We start from the raw sequence: 15,008 nt of genomic DNA, 5'->3' as shown, positions 1-15,008 counted from the left end.
TGAATGAAGCAAGGAAGAGGAACAATAATGCATATAGTAAAATTCTGACATGAGGTGGACTAATCTGATCAAATAATAAATTAAGTCTAGCACTAATATGATTCTACCAGGAGAGAAGGACTAAAAGATTGTGTAAGGAGAGGAAAACTTTTCCAGGTAGATAAATGGAGTAGGTTAAATCTTAAGCTTTCATCTTTATTGAGTAACCTCTGTACTTTCTGCCCAGGGGAGACCCGGGAAAGAGAGGAAAGAAAAGAAAAGAAGAGGAAAGGAGAGAAGGGAAGGGAAGGGAGAAAGAAAGATAAAATAAAAAGAAAGGAATAAAGGGAGCAAGGGAGAGAGAAAGGGAGAGAGAAATAGACAGAAACAGAGGAAGAAGGAAGGAAGGAAGAAATGAAAGAAAGAAAGAAAAGAAAAGAGAGAAAAAGAGAGAGAGAGAAAGAAAAGAAAAAAAGAAAGCATTTTGAGGAGCATTCAATAAGTAGAGATGAGAAGTACAGAACATACAAAACAGCAGTTAGAAGAGCCGTTAGAAGACTGAATATACTATGTCAGAGCTGGCAGACCATAGAATATGGAGCATTAAAGTATGGATTGTTAGCTCTAAGAGGAATTAAGAGATTCCTTAATTCAAATTTCTCATTTTACTGATAGAGAGTTTGAAGATCCAGATGGGCTCAACATCCCTGGACTCATCTCTTGAAGAGGCAGGATTGAATGGGAGGTTGCATTTGTCTGCAGCTTTTTCTCCAGTGTTTATGATGCATTTGAAAGGAATGCTATAGGTAAAAGAAACCCAGACCCAGAAATGACTGATGGCCTTGCTGCCTTTAAACAATAAGGGCAGCAATCCTTGCACAATACAAATATTTGTTTTTACAAACCCTGTGTTCTCTCTGGGAGTGCCTGCAGCCGTCCCCTGCTGGTTGGAGCAGTTTGCCAGGGGCTGCAATCAGCAGAGAGACTTTCTCCACATGATTACATATCTCCTCTCAGGGCTGAATTTCCTTCCAATATGAGGTAACACACTTTCACAATTTTGAAATCCATGGCCATACATCAGTTCCTTAATATCTTCCATGTCATAAGATCAAATATTTGGCGCGATTAAGAAATTTAGCAGTCTTTGAATAGAATTTACAAACAAATAAACTGAGGCCTTGAGCAACTGATAAGGGATGTGAGGAGATCAGATAAGTGAAAGAAAGAGCTTGTCTTCAAAACCAGGTTTTTTGATTCATTTCCACCATATTACCCATTATTGCCTAGAAATCACCATAAATCATCTTCCTTTCATTCAGGAGCAACTGGGTATTACATTCACTCCAAACTTCATACCTGGAGATTCAATAAAACCGCCCCAATCCTCATGGCTTCACTGACTTCAAGGCTGTACATCAGCTGTGGGAAGCGGGGAGGACTCTGGTTGTTTGGTGGAAGTACTTCAATATAGACAGTGCAAATCGAATCCCTGCAAAGAAAGAGAAAAAGGGAAGTAAAAATCAATTATATTTGAGAACATTCTGAAAAAAAAAAACCTGTTGGGTAGATGGAATTTGAGCTGGAAAGGATTTCATTGTATAGAGCAAGAAGTTGTCAACATCTGTCCATTGAGCTGGGTGCCTTCTTTACTTTTTTTTATGTCATAACAGTGGAGCATAATATATGCATGTTCTAAATTACTTAAACATTTAAGGAGAAAGATAAACCAAGTAAATTGACTTTTACTGCAAGATGTGTTCCCTCTTAAGGATTCTTCTTGCTGAAATGCCAGGAATCAACTCTCTTTGCCAGCCACACTATTGAATTCTCATGCTGGATTAAAAATGTATATTGAATGAGTAAGATTAATAACTAAACTTCCTTAAATTATGCTTCTGAGGTTATATATAGGATAAGAGAGTTAGAGCTCACAGTGACCTCAGTGGCCAGCGAGTCACTCTGAGTTTACAGATCAAGGACACTGAGATCCAGAAAGATTGAAGAATTTGCCCAAAGTCACATAAGTAGTTATTAATAGAAGTCATCCTTTCATTAAGGGATCTGAGATTACTAAATCAGTCCTCCTTCTATCATTCCACCATAGTGTCTGGATTTCCTTCTTATCTTGACTGCATCGATTTTGTATAAATCCCTTTTAATTGAAGGTAACCATTTTACTTTTCATGATCTGCTCAATATCTTTTTTTCATCATAAATTCTACTACTATGCATAGATCTGACTAGTAAACTTTTCAAAGCTCCCTTAGTTTACTGACCACATTACCCTTTATGTGATAAAGAAAATTTTGACCTCATCTTGATATGGTCGTCTACACCTAATTTCTACCAAACTGCTTTTTAGTTTTCCTAGAAATTTTTGTTACAAAGTGAATTCTTGTCCATAAAACTTTGAATTTTGGGTTTCTCAAACATGAAAATCCTACAGTCATTCACTACTATTTATTGTGTACCATATCTATTACACTAATCCATAAGGTTATATTTGATCATTACCAGATTGTTTTAATGATTACTACTTTGTATTATAATTTGAGATCTGATATTTGTTAAGCCAATTTCTTTTTATGATTTTTATTGATTTTCTTTTTTACATGAAAATTTTGTACATTTACATTTTTTACATTTACATTTACATGACATTTTTTGTAGCTTTATAAAATGACTTTGCTAGTTTTATTGATATAGCAATGAACAAGTAAATTAATTGAAGTAGAATTGTCAAATTTTCTTTAATAGTTCAGTCTACTCATGAACAATTATTTTTTATTGTTATTGCTGCTTGCTCATTTTTCCTGCTATCCTGTTATGTTAAAGTTAGACTCTGCTCCTGAGATGGGGAAAACACCACCATAAGCGTCAAGTTTCTTGTACTACTGTTTTGAGACTTAATTCTGAGGTTCTAAATGTGTTCTTATTTCCTAAAAGCAAGGCTTTTTGTTTGTTTGTTTGTTTGTTTGTTTTATTTTGTTTTGAAGATAGATTTGATCAGAGCAATGTGAAGACTTTAAAATTTCATCAGCTGTTCTTTAATCCTAATTTCTGAATTTTTATGTACTTAAATTCATATCACATACTATAGTTAACTTCATTTTCTAATATGAATATATTAATATGTTAAGTGAAGTATTACATATTTTGATGTGCATTAAGTTGGGTTTGTAGTTATTATCTGGTGTACTATTTTCTGTGTATCATCAAAGGTTCATAAATGTCTCCTATATAATTCAAAAGATATATAAAAAGACATTGCTTATAACAAAACTAATACACATTTTAAGTAATATGCACATGTAGCAAGCTTGATTACAGTTATCAGATCAACAACATGTATATTGTATATATATATAAAATACATATATGTACATGTGCACACACATATTTGTGTATACCACCTAGCAAAGCACCTTATAGCTTAACAAATATTTCACTATTATATATCACACATTGTATCTACTTTTATAGACATTGTCTTACTACATAAAAAAAATGCCCCATTGTTTTTGAAGTTATCATAGGTAAAATTACTTATTAAACAATCTATTAATTTACATTTCTGTCATTATACCCTCAGCCTATGGATTGCTAGCTTCAAAAAAAAAATCACATTTTCTTAGCATATATCACTCTTTCTTTGCCAACAAATCATCTATTGCCTAGTAATGTTTTCTTTTTCTTCCTGATAACTCTTCTTTTCTGTAGGCAAAACTAGAACTCAAAATGATTATCATTTTCTCATATGACCTCAAAGGTAGAAAGCCAATCAAGTCTATCTGAGTAGCATCTTTTCCTAAGAAAAAATTGAACTTATAGGACAAAACATTCACATTTATATAAGTCTTCCTTGGCTTATAATGGATCTTGAATTCATAGCTAGCTAGTGCTTTTGTCCAGCTCTGACAGACAGCATCCAACTTGATACTGGTCAGAATATAAGTCAATGGATTATTAAAATTCCAATTTGAAAAGTGATTTTAATACACATAGTCGAGCCTTCTTGATGAAGGTTTCTTTCAAAACAAAGGATTCCATTTTGTGTGTGGAATAATGAATATTACTATTAGTAGGTCCTCTAACAAAAATGCAGTGATTTTGGGATATATCTGATTCTACAATAATCATCATTAGTATATATGTTAGAAAGCTGACCAAGCTTTTCTCATTTCAGTGTTCTCCATTTGGTGTCAAAGATGTAGGGTCAGATTTCCTTCTCTTGGAATTTTCCTTTTGTCTCTCCCAACCAAATATACCCTTAGAGACAGTTAAATAAGTTAGAGCTGATGGAAAATTTTCACAATATCTGACAGAAACTGCCAAATCCTAGGTAACATTCAGTTTCTAAAGATTTTTTTATGCTAATGTGCACTTCTGTTTTCTCTGAATCAGTACTCACTCCCTCTGGAGATGCTATGAGACCTGAATGCTTAAAACTTTGCAAATGGAACTTTGTGAATGGACCACTTCAAATCAGCTTCTTTTAGTTGACAAAACACTAACATTAATCTTTTCTCACATTCTCTTCAAGGTATCTCCAAAATGACATTTTCTAATTGTCTCATTTAGTTGTCAAGTTGAATGTCTCCAACCATGTTCTTCACATCTTCACATCTCATGACCAGTTCTTACTGAAAACTGGGTAATATAGAGGTTACTTTGAAATTCTCCAAACCACTTTTTATTCATCTCTTGAGTCTTGTATTTCAAAGTCAAATTCTCTATTCAGCTCTGGCCTTTTCATCAAGAATGCTTGAAAGTCCTCTCATTAAATACCAATTTTCCCTCCAAAGGTCTGCCCTCAGTTTTGCTGGATAGGTGATTATTGATAGTTATCCTAGCTTATTTGCCATCCAGAATATCATATTCCAAGCCCTCTATTATTTTAATGTGGATACTGCTAAACCTTGTGCGGTACTGTGGCTTCATGATACGTAAATTGTTTTTTTCTGCCTCCTTGAAATATTATCTCCTTAACTTGGGAGTTCTAGAATTTGGATATACTATTCCTGGGAGTATTTCTTTTGGGGTCTCTTTTTGAAGATGATCAATAAATTCTTTTAACTTCTATTTTACCCTTTGGTTCTATAATGTCACAGCAGTTTTCTTTAATAATTTATTTTTTCCCTAGTACATTTATTTATTTTTAATACACATTGCTTTATGAATCATGTTAGGAAAGAAAAATCAGAGCAAAAGGGAAAAATCATGGAAGAGGTAAAAAACAAAACAAAACAAAACAAAAAACCCCCCAAAAAACAAACCAACAACAACAAAAAAAAGAAACCAGAAAGAAGAAGTGAACATAGCCTGTGTTGATTTACATTCAGTATCCTTAGTTCTTTTTTCTGGATGCAGATGGCAATTTCTGTCCAAAGTCTATTGGAACTGATTTGGATCATCAAATCACTGAGAAGAAGCAAATCTCTCCTAGTTGATCATTGCACAAAATTTTTATTGTGTACAATGTATTCCTAGTTCTGTTTGTTTTGCTAAGCATCAGTTCATGTAAATATTGTCAGGCATTTCTAAAATCAGCTGGTTCATCATATAAAAGTTCATTACCTTCATATACCACAACTTGTTCAGCATTCCCCAATTGATGGGCATCTATTTCTTTTCCAATTCCTTCCCACCACAAAAAAGAACTGCTACAAACATTTTTGCACATGTGGGTCCTTTTCCCTTCTTTATTATCTTCTTAGGATATAGACCCAGTAATGGCATTGCTGTGTCAAAGAGTATGCACAATTTTATAGCTCTTTGGGCATATTTCCAGATTGCTCTTAGAATGAGTGGATCATTTCACAGCTCCACCAATAACGCATTAGTTGTCCCAGTTTCCATACTTCTCCTCCAACATTTATCATAATCTTTTAATTTGAATTTCTCTCATCAATAGTGATTTAGAGCATGTTTTCATATAACTGAAAATGGCTTTAATTTGTCATCTGAATATCCTTTGACTATTTATCAATTGGGGAATGACTTGTATTCTTATAAATATGACACATTTCTTAGATATTTAGAAATGAGATTTTATGACAAACATTAGTATAAAGATTTTTTTCCCCAGATTTGTATTTATCTTTTAATTTTGTTTGCATTGATTTTGTGTGTGCAAAAACTTTTTAATTTAATGTAATCAAAGTTATCCATTTTGCTTTTCATAATATTTTCTAACTCTTTGGTCATAAATTCCTCCCTTCTCCAAAGATCTGATAGGCAAATTATCCCTTGTTATCCTAATTTGTTTATAGTATCATTCTTTATGCCCAAATCATGTATCCATTTTGACTTAATTTCATATGGGATATGAGATATGTAGGTCACTTGCAAGTTTCTGATGTATTATTTTTCTGGGTTTTCTCAGCAATTTTTGCCAAATAGTGAGTTTTTATACCAGAAGCTGGCATTTGGGAGTCTATCGCATACTAGATTACTACAAGCCTTGATTACTGTGGCATGTGAATATAATCCTTTCTACTGATTCACCATTCTATTTCTTAGTCATTACAAATTGGTTTTGATGACTGCTGATTTATAATATAGTTTTAGATTTAGTATTGCTAAGCCACAATCCTATGTATTTTTTCATTAGTTTCCTTTATATTCTTGATGAATTTTCTTATTATTTTTCATACTTCTATAAAATATTTTTGGCACTTTGATTGGTATGGCACTAGCAAGTAGACCAATTTAGGCAGAATTTTCATCTTTTTTATATTAGATTGGCCTATCCATGAACAATTTATATTTTTCCAGTTGTTTAAATGTGACTTTATTTGCATGAGAAATGTTTTTATATTTCTTCTCATATAGTTATTGGGATTTTCTTGGCAGATAGACCTCCAAGTTATTTATTTTATCTATAGTAATTTTAAATAGGATCTCTCTTTCTTTCTCTTGCTGATGAGTTTTGTCACTAATATATGCTGATGATTTGTGAGGATTTATTTTATATTCAGTAACTTTGCTAAAGCTATGAATTGTTTCCAGGAGGTTTTTGGATTATTTTTTGGGAATATCTAAATATAACATCAAATTATCTGCAAAGAGTGATAGTTTTATTTTCTTGTGGCCTATTGTAATTCCTTTAATTTCTTTTCTTATTACCAAAGCCAACATTTTTAGTACAATGCTGAATAATAGTGCTGATAATGGGCATCCTTGTTTTACTCCTGATCTTATGGAGAATCTGCCTAGTTTCTCCCCATTACAAATAATGCTTGCTGTTGGTTTTAGATAGATACTGCTTATTGTTTTAAGGAAAACTCCCTTTATCCCTATGCTTTCTATTTTTTTAAATAGTAATGCTTTATTTTGTCAAAAGATTTTTCTGCATGCATTAAGATTTTCATATGATTTTGGTTGATTTTATTGTTGATATGCTCAATTATGGTAATAGTTTTCCTGATATTGAATTGGCCCTACATTCCTGATATAAATAACCTTTGGTCATAGTGCATTAACCTACTGATAAGTTGCTGTAATCTCTTAGCTATTATTTAAAATTTTGGCATCAATATTCATTCACTTTGGCTCTTCCTAGTTTAGGTATCAATGACATGTATCTCATAGTAAGAATCTAGCAGGAGTCCTTCTTTCCTATTTTTCAAAATATTTTTATAGTATTAGAATTAATGTTTAAATGTTTAGTAGAGTTAATTTGTGAATCAATCTGGCCCTGGAGATTTCTTTCTCAATGGCTTGTTTAATTTCTTTTCTAAAATGGGTCTATTTAAGTAATTCTTCTTTGTTAATCTGGGCAATTTGTACTTTTGTAAATATTCATTCATTGCAGTTAAATTGTCAGGCTTCCTGCCAATCAGTTGAGCAAAATAGTTTCTAATTATTGCTTTAATTTCTTTATCATTGGTGGTAAGTTCACCCTTTTCATTTTTGATTAGAGTAATTTTATTTTCTTTTTTCTAATTTAATTAACCACAAGTTTTTTGTGTTTTGATTTTATTTTCATAAAATCACCTCTTAAGTTTATTTATTAGTTCAACAATTTTCTCATTCTCAGTTTTCTTAATCTCTCCTTTGAATTTCAGAATTTCAAATTTAGTATTTAACTGTGGGTTTTCAATTTGTTATTTTTCTAATTTTTTTAGTTGTATGACAAATTCATTGATCTCCTCTTTCTTGATTTTATTAACATAGCTATTTAGTGATGTAAAATTTCTTCTATGAACTGCTTTGGCTATCCAGCAGGTTTTGTTATGTTGTCACTTTACTGTCATTCTCTTGGGTGATATTAAAAATTGTTTCTGTGATTTGACTTGCTCATTTTTAGAATTAGATTATTTAATTTCCAATTGGTTTTTAGTCTATCTTTCCCCACCCCTTTATTGAATATAATTTTTATCACATTGTGGTCTAAAGGGAAATAGTTACTATTTCTGCCTTTCTGCATTTGATTGTGAGGTTTTTAATGCTTAATACATAGTCAATTTTTGTATAGGTGCCATGTACTGGTAAGAAAAAGCTATATTCTTTTCTATCTCTATTCAGTTTTCTATAGAGCTCTATGATGTTAGGATTCTTACAAGATGCTAAGTAAGTGGAATTGGAGACAATGGTTAAATCTAGTTTAGTATTGATTTAATCCTACAACAAATAATGGATTCCTAGTGATATGATGATTGGTGTATACTCAGTGTGGGATATATAAGGAGGAGCTGTCAGTGCCAGAAAGGACAAGCCCACTAGAAGCTCATTCAGAGGGAGCTAGAGGCAGAAGCTGGCAAAGTTAAAAGACTAGCTGCAGCAGCTCTCAGAACCAAGGAGAGAAATAGGCCTCTATTAAAGCTAACTGGGCCCCAGGAAAAGAGACAAGACTTTGAAGGCGACTATAAATGATTTCGACTTTAACTCCTGGATGCATTTGGGGTGATTATTGAACCGAAATGAGGCTGGTCCCAGAAGCCCCCCAAGAAAACTGCTCCCAGAGAACATTACATTTTAGAGAAGAATATTATAATATGGTATCTAGATTTTTTCAGATTCTATTACCCTCCCCCCCAGATTCTTTCTGTGTGTGTGTGTGTGTGTGTGTGTGTGTGTGAGATTAGATTTGTCTTATTCTGAGAGGAGAAGGTTGTGGTCACCCACTATTATAGTTTTGCTGTCTATTTCTTCCTATAACTGAGTTAATTTTTTCTTTAGGATTTTGGCTATTCTACCACTCGGTGCATACAGATTTTGCTTCATTATTACATTATTCACAGTATCTTTATCAAGTGTCCTTTTCTTCCTGTTTTCTTCTGATAAGATCTATTTTTATTTTTGCTTTATCTGAGATCAGAATTGTTACCCCTGTTTTTTTTTTTAAAATATCCACTGAAGCATAATAAATTTTGATTTAGCTTTTTGCCTTCTCTGTGTTAGATGTGTTTCTTGTGAACAATACATTGTAGGGATGAACTCTCACATTCACAGTTATGGTTACCAGTTCTGTATTTTCTTCCATCCTATTTTCTCTCCTGTATATACTTTTGTGCTCTTTTCACCCAATTCTTAGTTGTGTTTTTTTTCTCACCTACCTACACCCTTTTCTTCTACCACCTCTCCCCCTTCTCTTAGTAGTATTTTAACCCACTCCACCCACCACTTTATCTTCTATCATACCTTCATCCTTCTCTTACCTTCTCCACTAGTGTTTCTGCCCTCGTTTCTATTCTGTCCCTTCCTTTCCTTTCCCTTTTTCTCCTCCTATTTCTTTATGGAGTTAGGTACAATTCTATGCCCAAATGAATGATTAAATTATTCCTTTTGGAGCCAAAACTTATGAGATTAAGCTTCAGACAATGCTCATGCCCCTCTTTTCTTTCCCTCAACTTAATAGGTCTTTTGCATATCTTCATATGAACTAATTTTCCATTATACCTACTCTTTCCTCTTTTTCCAGTACAGATCTTTTCCCACCCAATAATGTGTTTTTCTTTGATATCATCACATGAGAGACCAGTCAGAACCACATGCTCAGAATGTGTGATGCCCTACCCTCTGTTTGCCCCAGTGAAAGATACACATCTTGAGTTACAGATAGCATTTCCTGTCTAGAAATATACAAAGTTTAGCGTTTAAATAATATACATTTTCCCTCTGTTTATCTTTCTATGCTTCTCTTGAGTACTGTGTTTGTAGATTAAAATTTCTGTTTAGTTCATGTTTTTTTTCAGTAGAAATGGTTGAAAATCTTATTTCACTGAAGCTCTGTTGCTTCCCTTGAAAAATAATGTTGAGTCTCCCTGGGTAGTTAATTCTTGGTTATATCCTTAGGTACTTTTCCTTGCAAAATATGGTATTCAAGGCTCTCCAATCCATTATTTTAGAAGCTTTACATTTAGGGTTAAGGTTAGAGAGGAGCATTTACCTAAAAACTGACTTGCTCACTGATATTTGAACTGTTTTTGTCTTGTAGCTTGCAGCATTTTTTCCTTGGAATTTTAGTTCTGAAGTTTTGCAACATTGTTCTTTGGGGTTTTCCTTGTGGGACCTCTTTCTGAAGGTGATTGATGGATTCTGTCAAAGAAAATTTTCCCCTCTATTTCCAGAATATTGGGGCAATTTTCCTTAATGATCTCTTGAAGAATGCTATACAGACTATTTTGGGTTTTTTTGGTCATGGTCATCAGATAGAGTAATAATTTTTAAATTGTCTCTTCTAGATCTCTTTTCCAGGTCAGCTGTTTTTCCAAACAGGCATTTCACAATTTCTTATTTTTTTTCACTCTTTTTAGTTTGTTGGAGTGATTATTGCAGCCTTACAGAGTCATTAGCTTCCATTTGCCCCATTCTAGTTTTTAATGTGTAATATTCTTCAGTTAACTTTTTTCCTCTTTTTCCATCAGGCTAATTCTACTTTTTAAGGAGTTGTTTTCTTCATGAAACTTTTTTCCTTCCTCTTCCAAGTTGTTGACTATCTTTCATTTCCTTTCTCATTTTTTCTTCTACCTCTCTTGCTTGCCCTTTAAAGTCTTTTATGAGTATTTCCAAGAAGCCTGTTTGGGCTTGAGATCGATTCATATTACTGAGACTTCTTCTGTGTATATTTTGTCCTCATCTGAATTTGTGTTTTGGTCTGCCCTGTTACCATAGTAACATTGTATGGTCAAGGATTTTTTTTTTTTTTTTTTTTTTTTTTTGTTTCTTGCTCATTTTCTTTTCTTTCGGTATTTCTTCTTTTTAAACTTTTTTTTTTTTTTTACAGTTTCTTGATCTCTTATATAATCAATAGCTTCAATTGGTTCTATTTTAGTTTTTAAAGAATTGCTTATTTCAGTGATATTTTGTACTTTTTTTCATTTGATCAGATCTACTTTTTAAGAGTTTTTTTTTTCATCAATTTTTGTGCACTTTTTTTTTTCATTTGGCCAATTCTGCTTTTTAAATATTATTTTTTTATTGGCTTTTTGTACTTTTTAAAAAATCATTTGATCTAGTCTGTTTATTGTATTATTTTTTTCAGTATTTTTGGTCTCCTTTACCAAGATGTGGCCTTGTTTTTCATGATTTTCCAGCATTATTCTCATTTTTCTTCCCAATTTTTTTCTCTCCCTCCATTACATGACTTTCAGAATCCTTTCTGAGTTCTTCCATGGCCTGAAACCAATTCATCTTTTTCTGGGAGGTTTCAGATCTAGGAGTTTTGATATAATTTTGTGTGTGTGTGTGTGTGTGTGTGTGTGTGCGTGTGGTTTGTGTGTTGTGACTTTCTATGGTTACAATTTTTTGGGGGGTTATTTGTTCATTTCCTTTACTTTTAAGTGTTTCTTAAAGTAGGGTTCTGCTTCAGAGTAGAGGGTACATTATCTCAAGATTCAAGAGTTTTGTGTGACTGTTTTCAGAGTTACTTCTAGTGACCTGTAAGTTCCTCTAAAATGACATGATCAAAGATGTGTGTTTACTACTCTCTGGGCCTTTGCACTAGTATGTGAGAAATCACAAACATGAAACTATGAGAAGGGCTCTGCTATACTGTGTCTACAAGTTATAGTGTGCTAGTGCTCCTTCTCAACCTGGGATTGCTACCCAGTACTCTGACCTAGATATGAATATGGACAAAGCAATAGGGTCCTTTCTCAGTGTTAGCAAAAGACTCCTGTATTCTCCTTCTTACCAGTTGTTTGACTCCTGTTTACCTTCTGTGGGTTGAGAACTATGGAAGCACCAGCTCCTCCTGCTCATTCAGTGGCTTCCAAGTCCTGTTTCTAGTTTGCTGGAGTATGGGCTGTAATGGACTATGCTCCACTCACCCTGGTGCAACAGACCTTTCCTGCCTATTTTTTAAATCCATTAGACTGGAAAATTATTTCACCCCATCCTTTTGTGGGTTCTGCTTTACCCCGAATACTTTATGGCATTATTTAGAAGTGTTTGGAGAAGTTTGGTAAAGAGTAAAGGAGCTGTTACCTTTTCTCTGCATCATCCCCCCACTCTCCTATTTCCCACCATCAAGTACCCTTCTTAAATGGAGATTCTGCCAGGAGTCATCCAATCCAGGGAGAGAGTTCAGGACTGAAGTTTCAGGGCTGAAGTGGATTTTTAGGTTGAAGAACTGGAAAGCATGGAAGAAGTCTTAGATGTAGCCTTGAGAAGAATGAGACAGTTCCTATCTTCTTCCCCCTTTTATCTGTGTTTCAGAGGATGGGTTCAAATATGTCAAAGTTTTCCTAAGAACCCTGTTAAAAATTATGAACTACAAAACCAGGAATAAGATTTAGCAAAACTTCAGGCTATGACATTTTCTCTCCTAAATACAAAAGTGATTTAACATCTTCTAGAGAGAGGAAGGAGAGGATATTGATCATGAATATTAAGAAGTTGTTTTAAGTTAGTATCTAAATGACAGCACACAGGGCCATACCCATAACAGAAACAAAGTGAAATTCAAAGAAATGAATGCAAATGAATGTTGACACATAAAAGGTTGAAAAGTCTTTGATTTTTTTTTTAACTTATAACTGTGCCTCATGTCATTAAATCCTGAGAATATTTTTTAATCAATATATCGTTGACACTATAGCTACTTTTGATGATCAATTATAACTTTCCACTTTGCTCCATATACTTATCTTCTAAGTCCCATAATTGAATCACTTAAAATATGCACATTATAACTCCAGACAATCAATTCAAACATATTTTAATCTATTACTTCTTTTCATTTCAATCATTTTATGATTAGAAAAGGCTAGAATAATTTTTGAATAGTTTTTTTTTTCAACATTGACCATAGAAGATTTTTTGAGAGATCGGTCATATTTAGTTCTGATTTACAGAGTCCTTAAGTGAGAGTACAGGAAAAGTAATTAATTACTGCAAATCAGTATCAATAAAAAACAAAACAAAACAAAACATTTATTTAGTACCTACCCTATGCCAGACATTGTGCTAAACTTGGTGATTAGAAAAAAAAAAATAAAACATTCCTTCTTTCAAAGAAATCCCAATCCATTGGGGGAAACAACAAGCAAACAAAATGTAGAGTCCAGTCATACTGATTATAAATAGTAAGTAACTAATAGAAGGAAGGAATTAGAATTAAGATGAATTAGAAATAGACTTTCTCTAGAAGATGGGATTTTTATAGGAAATTAATCTCTTTCTGTATGTATACATGTATATATGTGTATATTCATTCATGTGTATATGTACATGTCTATATATGTGTGTGTATATACAGGCATGAGAGATAACTAGAGTCCAAAGTCAAAAAAGAGAATGTCTTATTCATGGAACAGCCAGGAGGCCATTGTCACTGGATCAAAGAATATATATGTTAGAGAGAAAGGTCTAATAAGACTAAAATGGTAGGGAGGAGATAGGTTATGAAGGGCTTTGAACAAACAGAGGATTTCCTATTTGATCTTGAATGAGATAGAGAACAACTGGAGTTTATTGAATCAGATCTGGGGTGACATGGTCAAAGCTCTGATTTAGAAGAATCGTTTTAACAGTTGAATGGAAAGTGGATCAAAGAGGTAGAGATTTGAGGCAGGCTGACCCACCAGCAGACTATTGCAATATTATAGATGTGAGGTGATGAGGGCCTGCAGTGGAGTGAGGGCAGTGTCAAAGGAGAGAAGGGGGTATGTTCAAGAGTTGTTACAAAGATAAAACCGCTAGAAGTTAAGTGAAAGAATGACCAGAGTAGGGGAGAGGGATAAAAGAGGTAGGATGGTCAACTGGAAGCCTACCGAAATTGTCCAGTGGTGAAGATCTTTCATACATACAGGGAAGAAGATATAAAAATGTGACAGTACAAATGATAAATTTAAACATGGAGTGGATATATGCAGGGAATTTAATGGAGAGTTGAGGATGACACCTATTTTTTGAACCTGGGTGACTGGGTGAATGGTGGTGTCCTTGAATGTAATAGTAAAATTGGGAGGAAGGGAGCATTTGAGGGGAAATTCTATCATGCTTTAGAAAATATTTCTTATACATGATCTCATTTGAAATTCTCTAAGATCCTTGATTCAGTGAAGAGAATTCTTCTTTTCAAAGCAGAGAAGCAAAAGCTACTTTGGCTTTTAGGCCCAGGCTTTCTCATTATCATTTTCAGGTGCTTCTATGTATCACCAAAGGGAAATGTGAACAGAGAAAAAATAGGAAATCTGTAATCTGATAGTGTAAACGTGGGAACAAAATGGATGCCAACTGGTTAAACAGAGAAATGTCCTGAATCAGATAGAAGTTAGGGAGGGAAATTAAATAACCTACAACCCTTTGTTCTCACAGACAGACACAAACCACTGGTTTGCAAATGGACCTTCCCTTCCACATGTTTTATTCCTACTTAGGAGAGGAGTGATGGAAGATGGAAGCTGCAAGCTGCAAGCTTATCTTCCTGGTATTTTCCTAATTCCCCATAGGGAATGTCTTTTTTCTCTCTTCCCTTATTTAATTAATTGATAATTTTCATTTAAGTTAGCTTCACAAATTATGTCACCATGTCTGTGATAAGCACTTTACAAGGTTCTAGGCACTATTGCTGGGAT

General features: G+C 33.6%; 1 protein-coding gene across 2 annotated transcripts in view; it reads right to left on the bottom strand.

Moving 5' to 3' along the window:
- PCDH15 (protocadherin related 15) overlaps positions 1-15,008 on the bottom strand; it is a 2,067,151-nt gene that overhangs the window by 348,916 nt on the left and 1,703,227 nt on the right. For both annotated transcript variants that reach the window (XM_031956966.1, XM_031956965.1), the window contains one exon: positions 1,339-1,471. In XM_031956966.1, coding sequence (XP_031812826.1) covers positions 1,339-1,471 — 133 coding nt within the window. The remainder of the gene's footprint in view (positions 1-1,338; positions 1,472-15,008) is intronic.

Source organism: Sarcophilus harrisii, chromosome 2, assembly GCF_902635505.1.
Source record: "Sarcophilus harrisii chromosome 2, mSarHar1.11, whole genome shotgun sequence".
Taxonomy (NCBI): Eukaryota; Metazoa; Chordata; class Mammalia; order Dasyuromorphia; family Dasyuridae; genus Sarcophilus; species Sarcophilus harrisii.
This window is presented reverse-complemented; position numbering and strand designations above follow the sequence as displayed.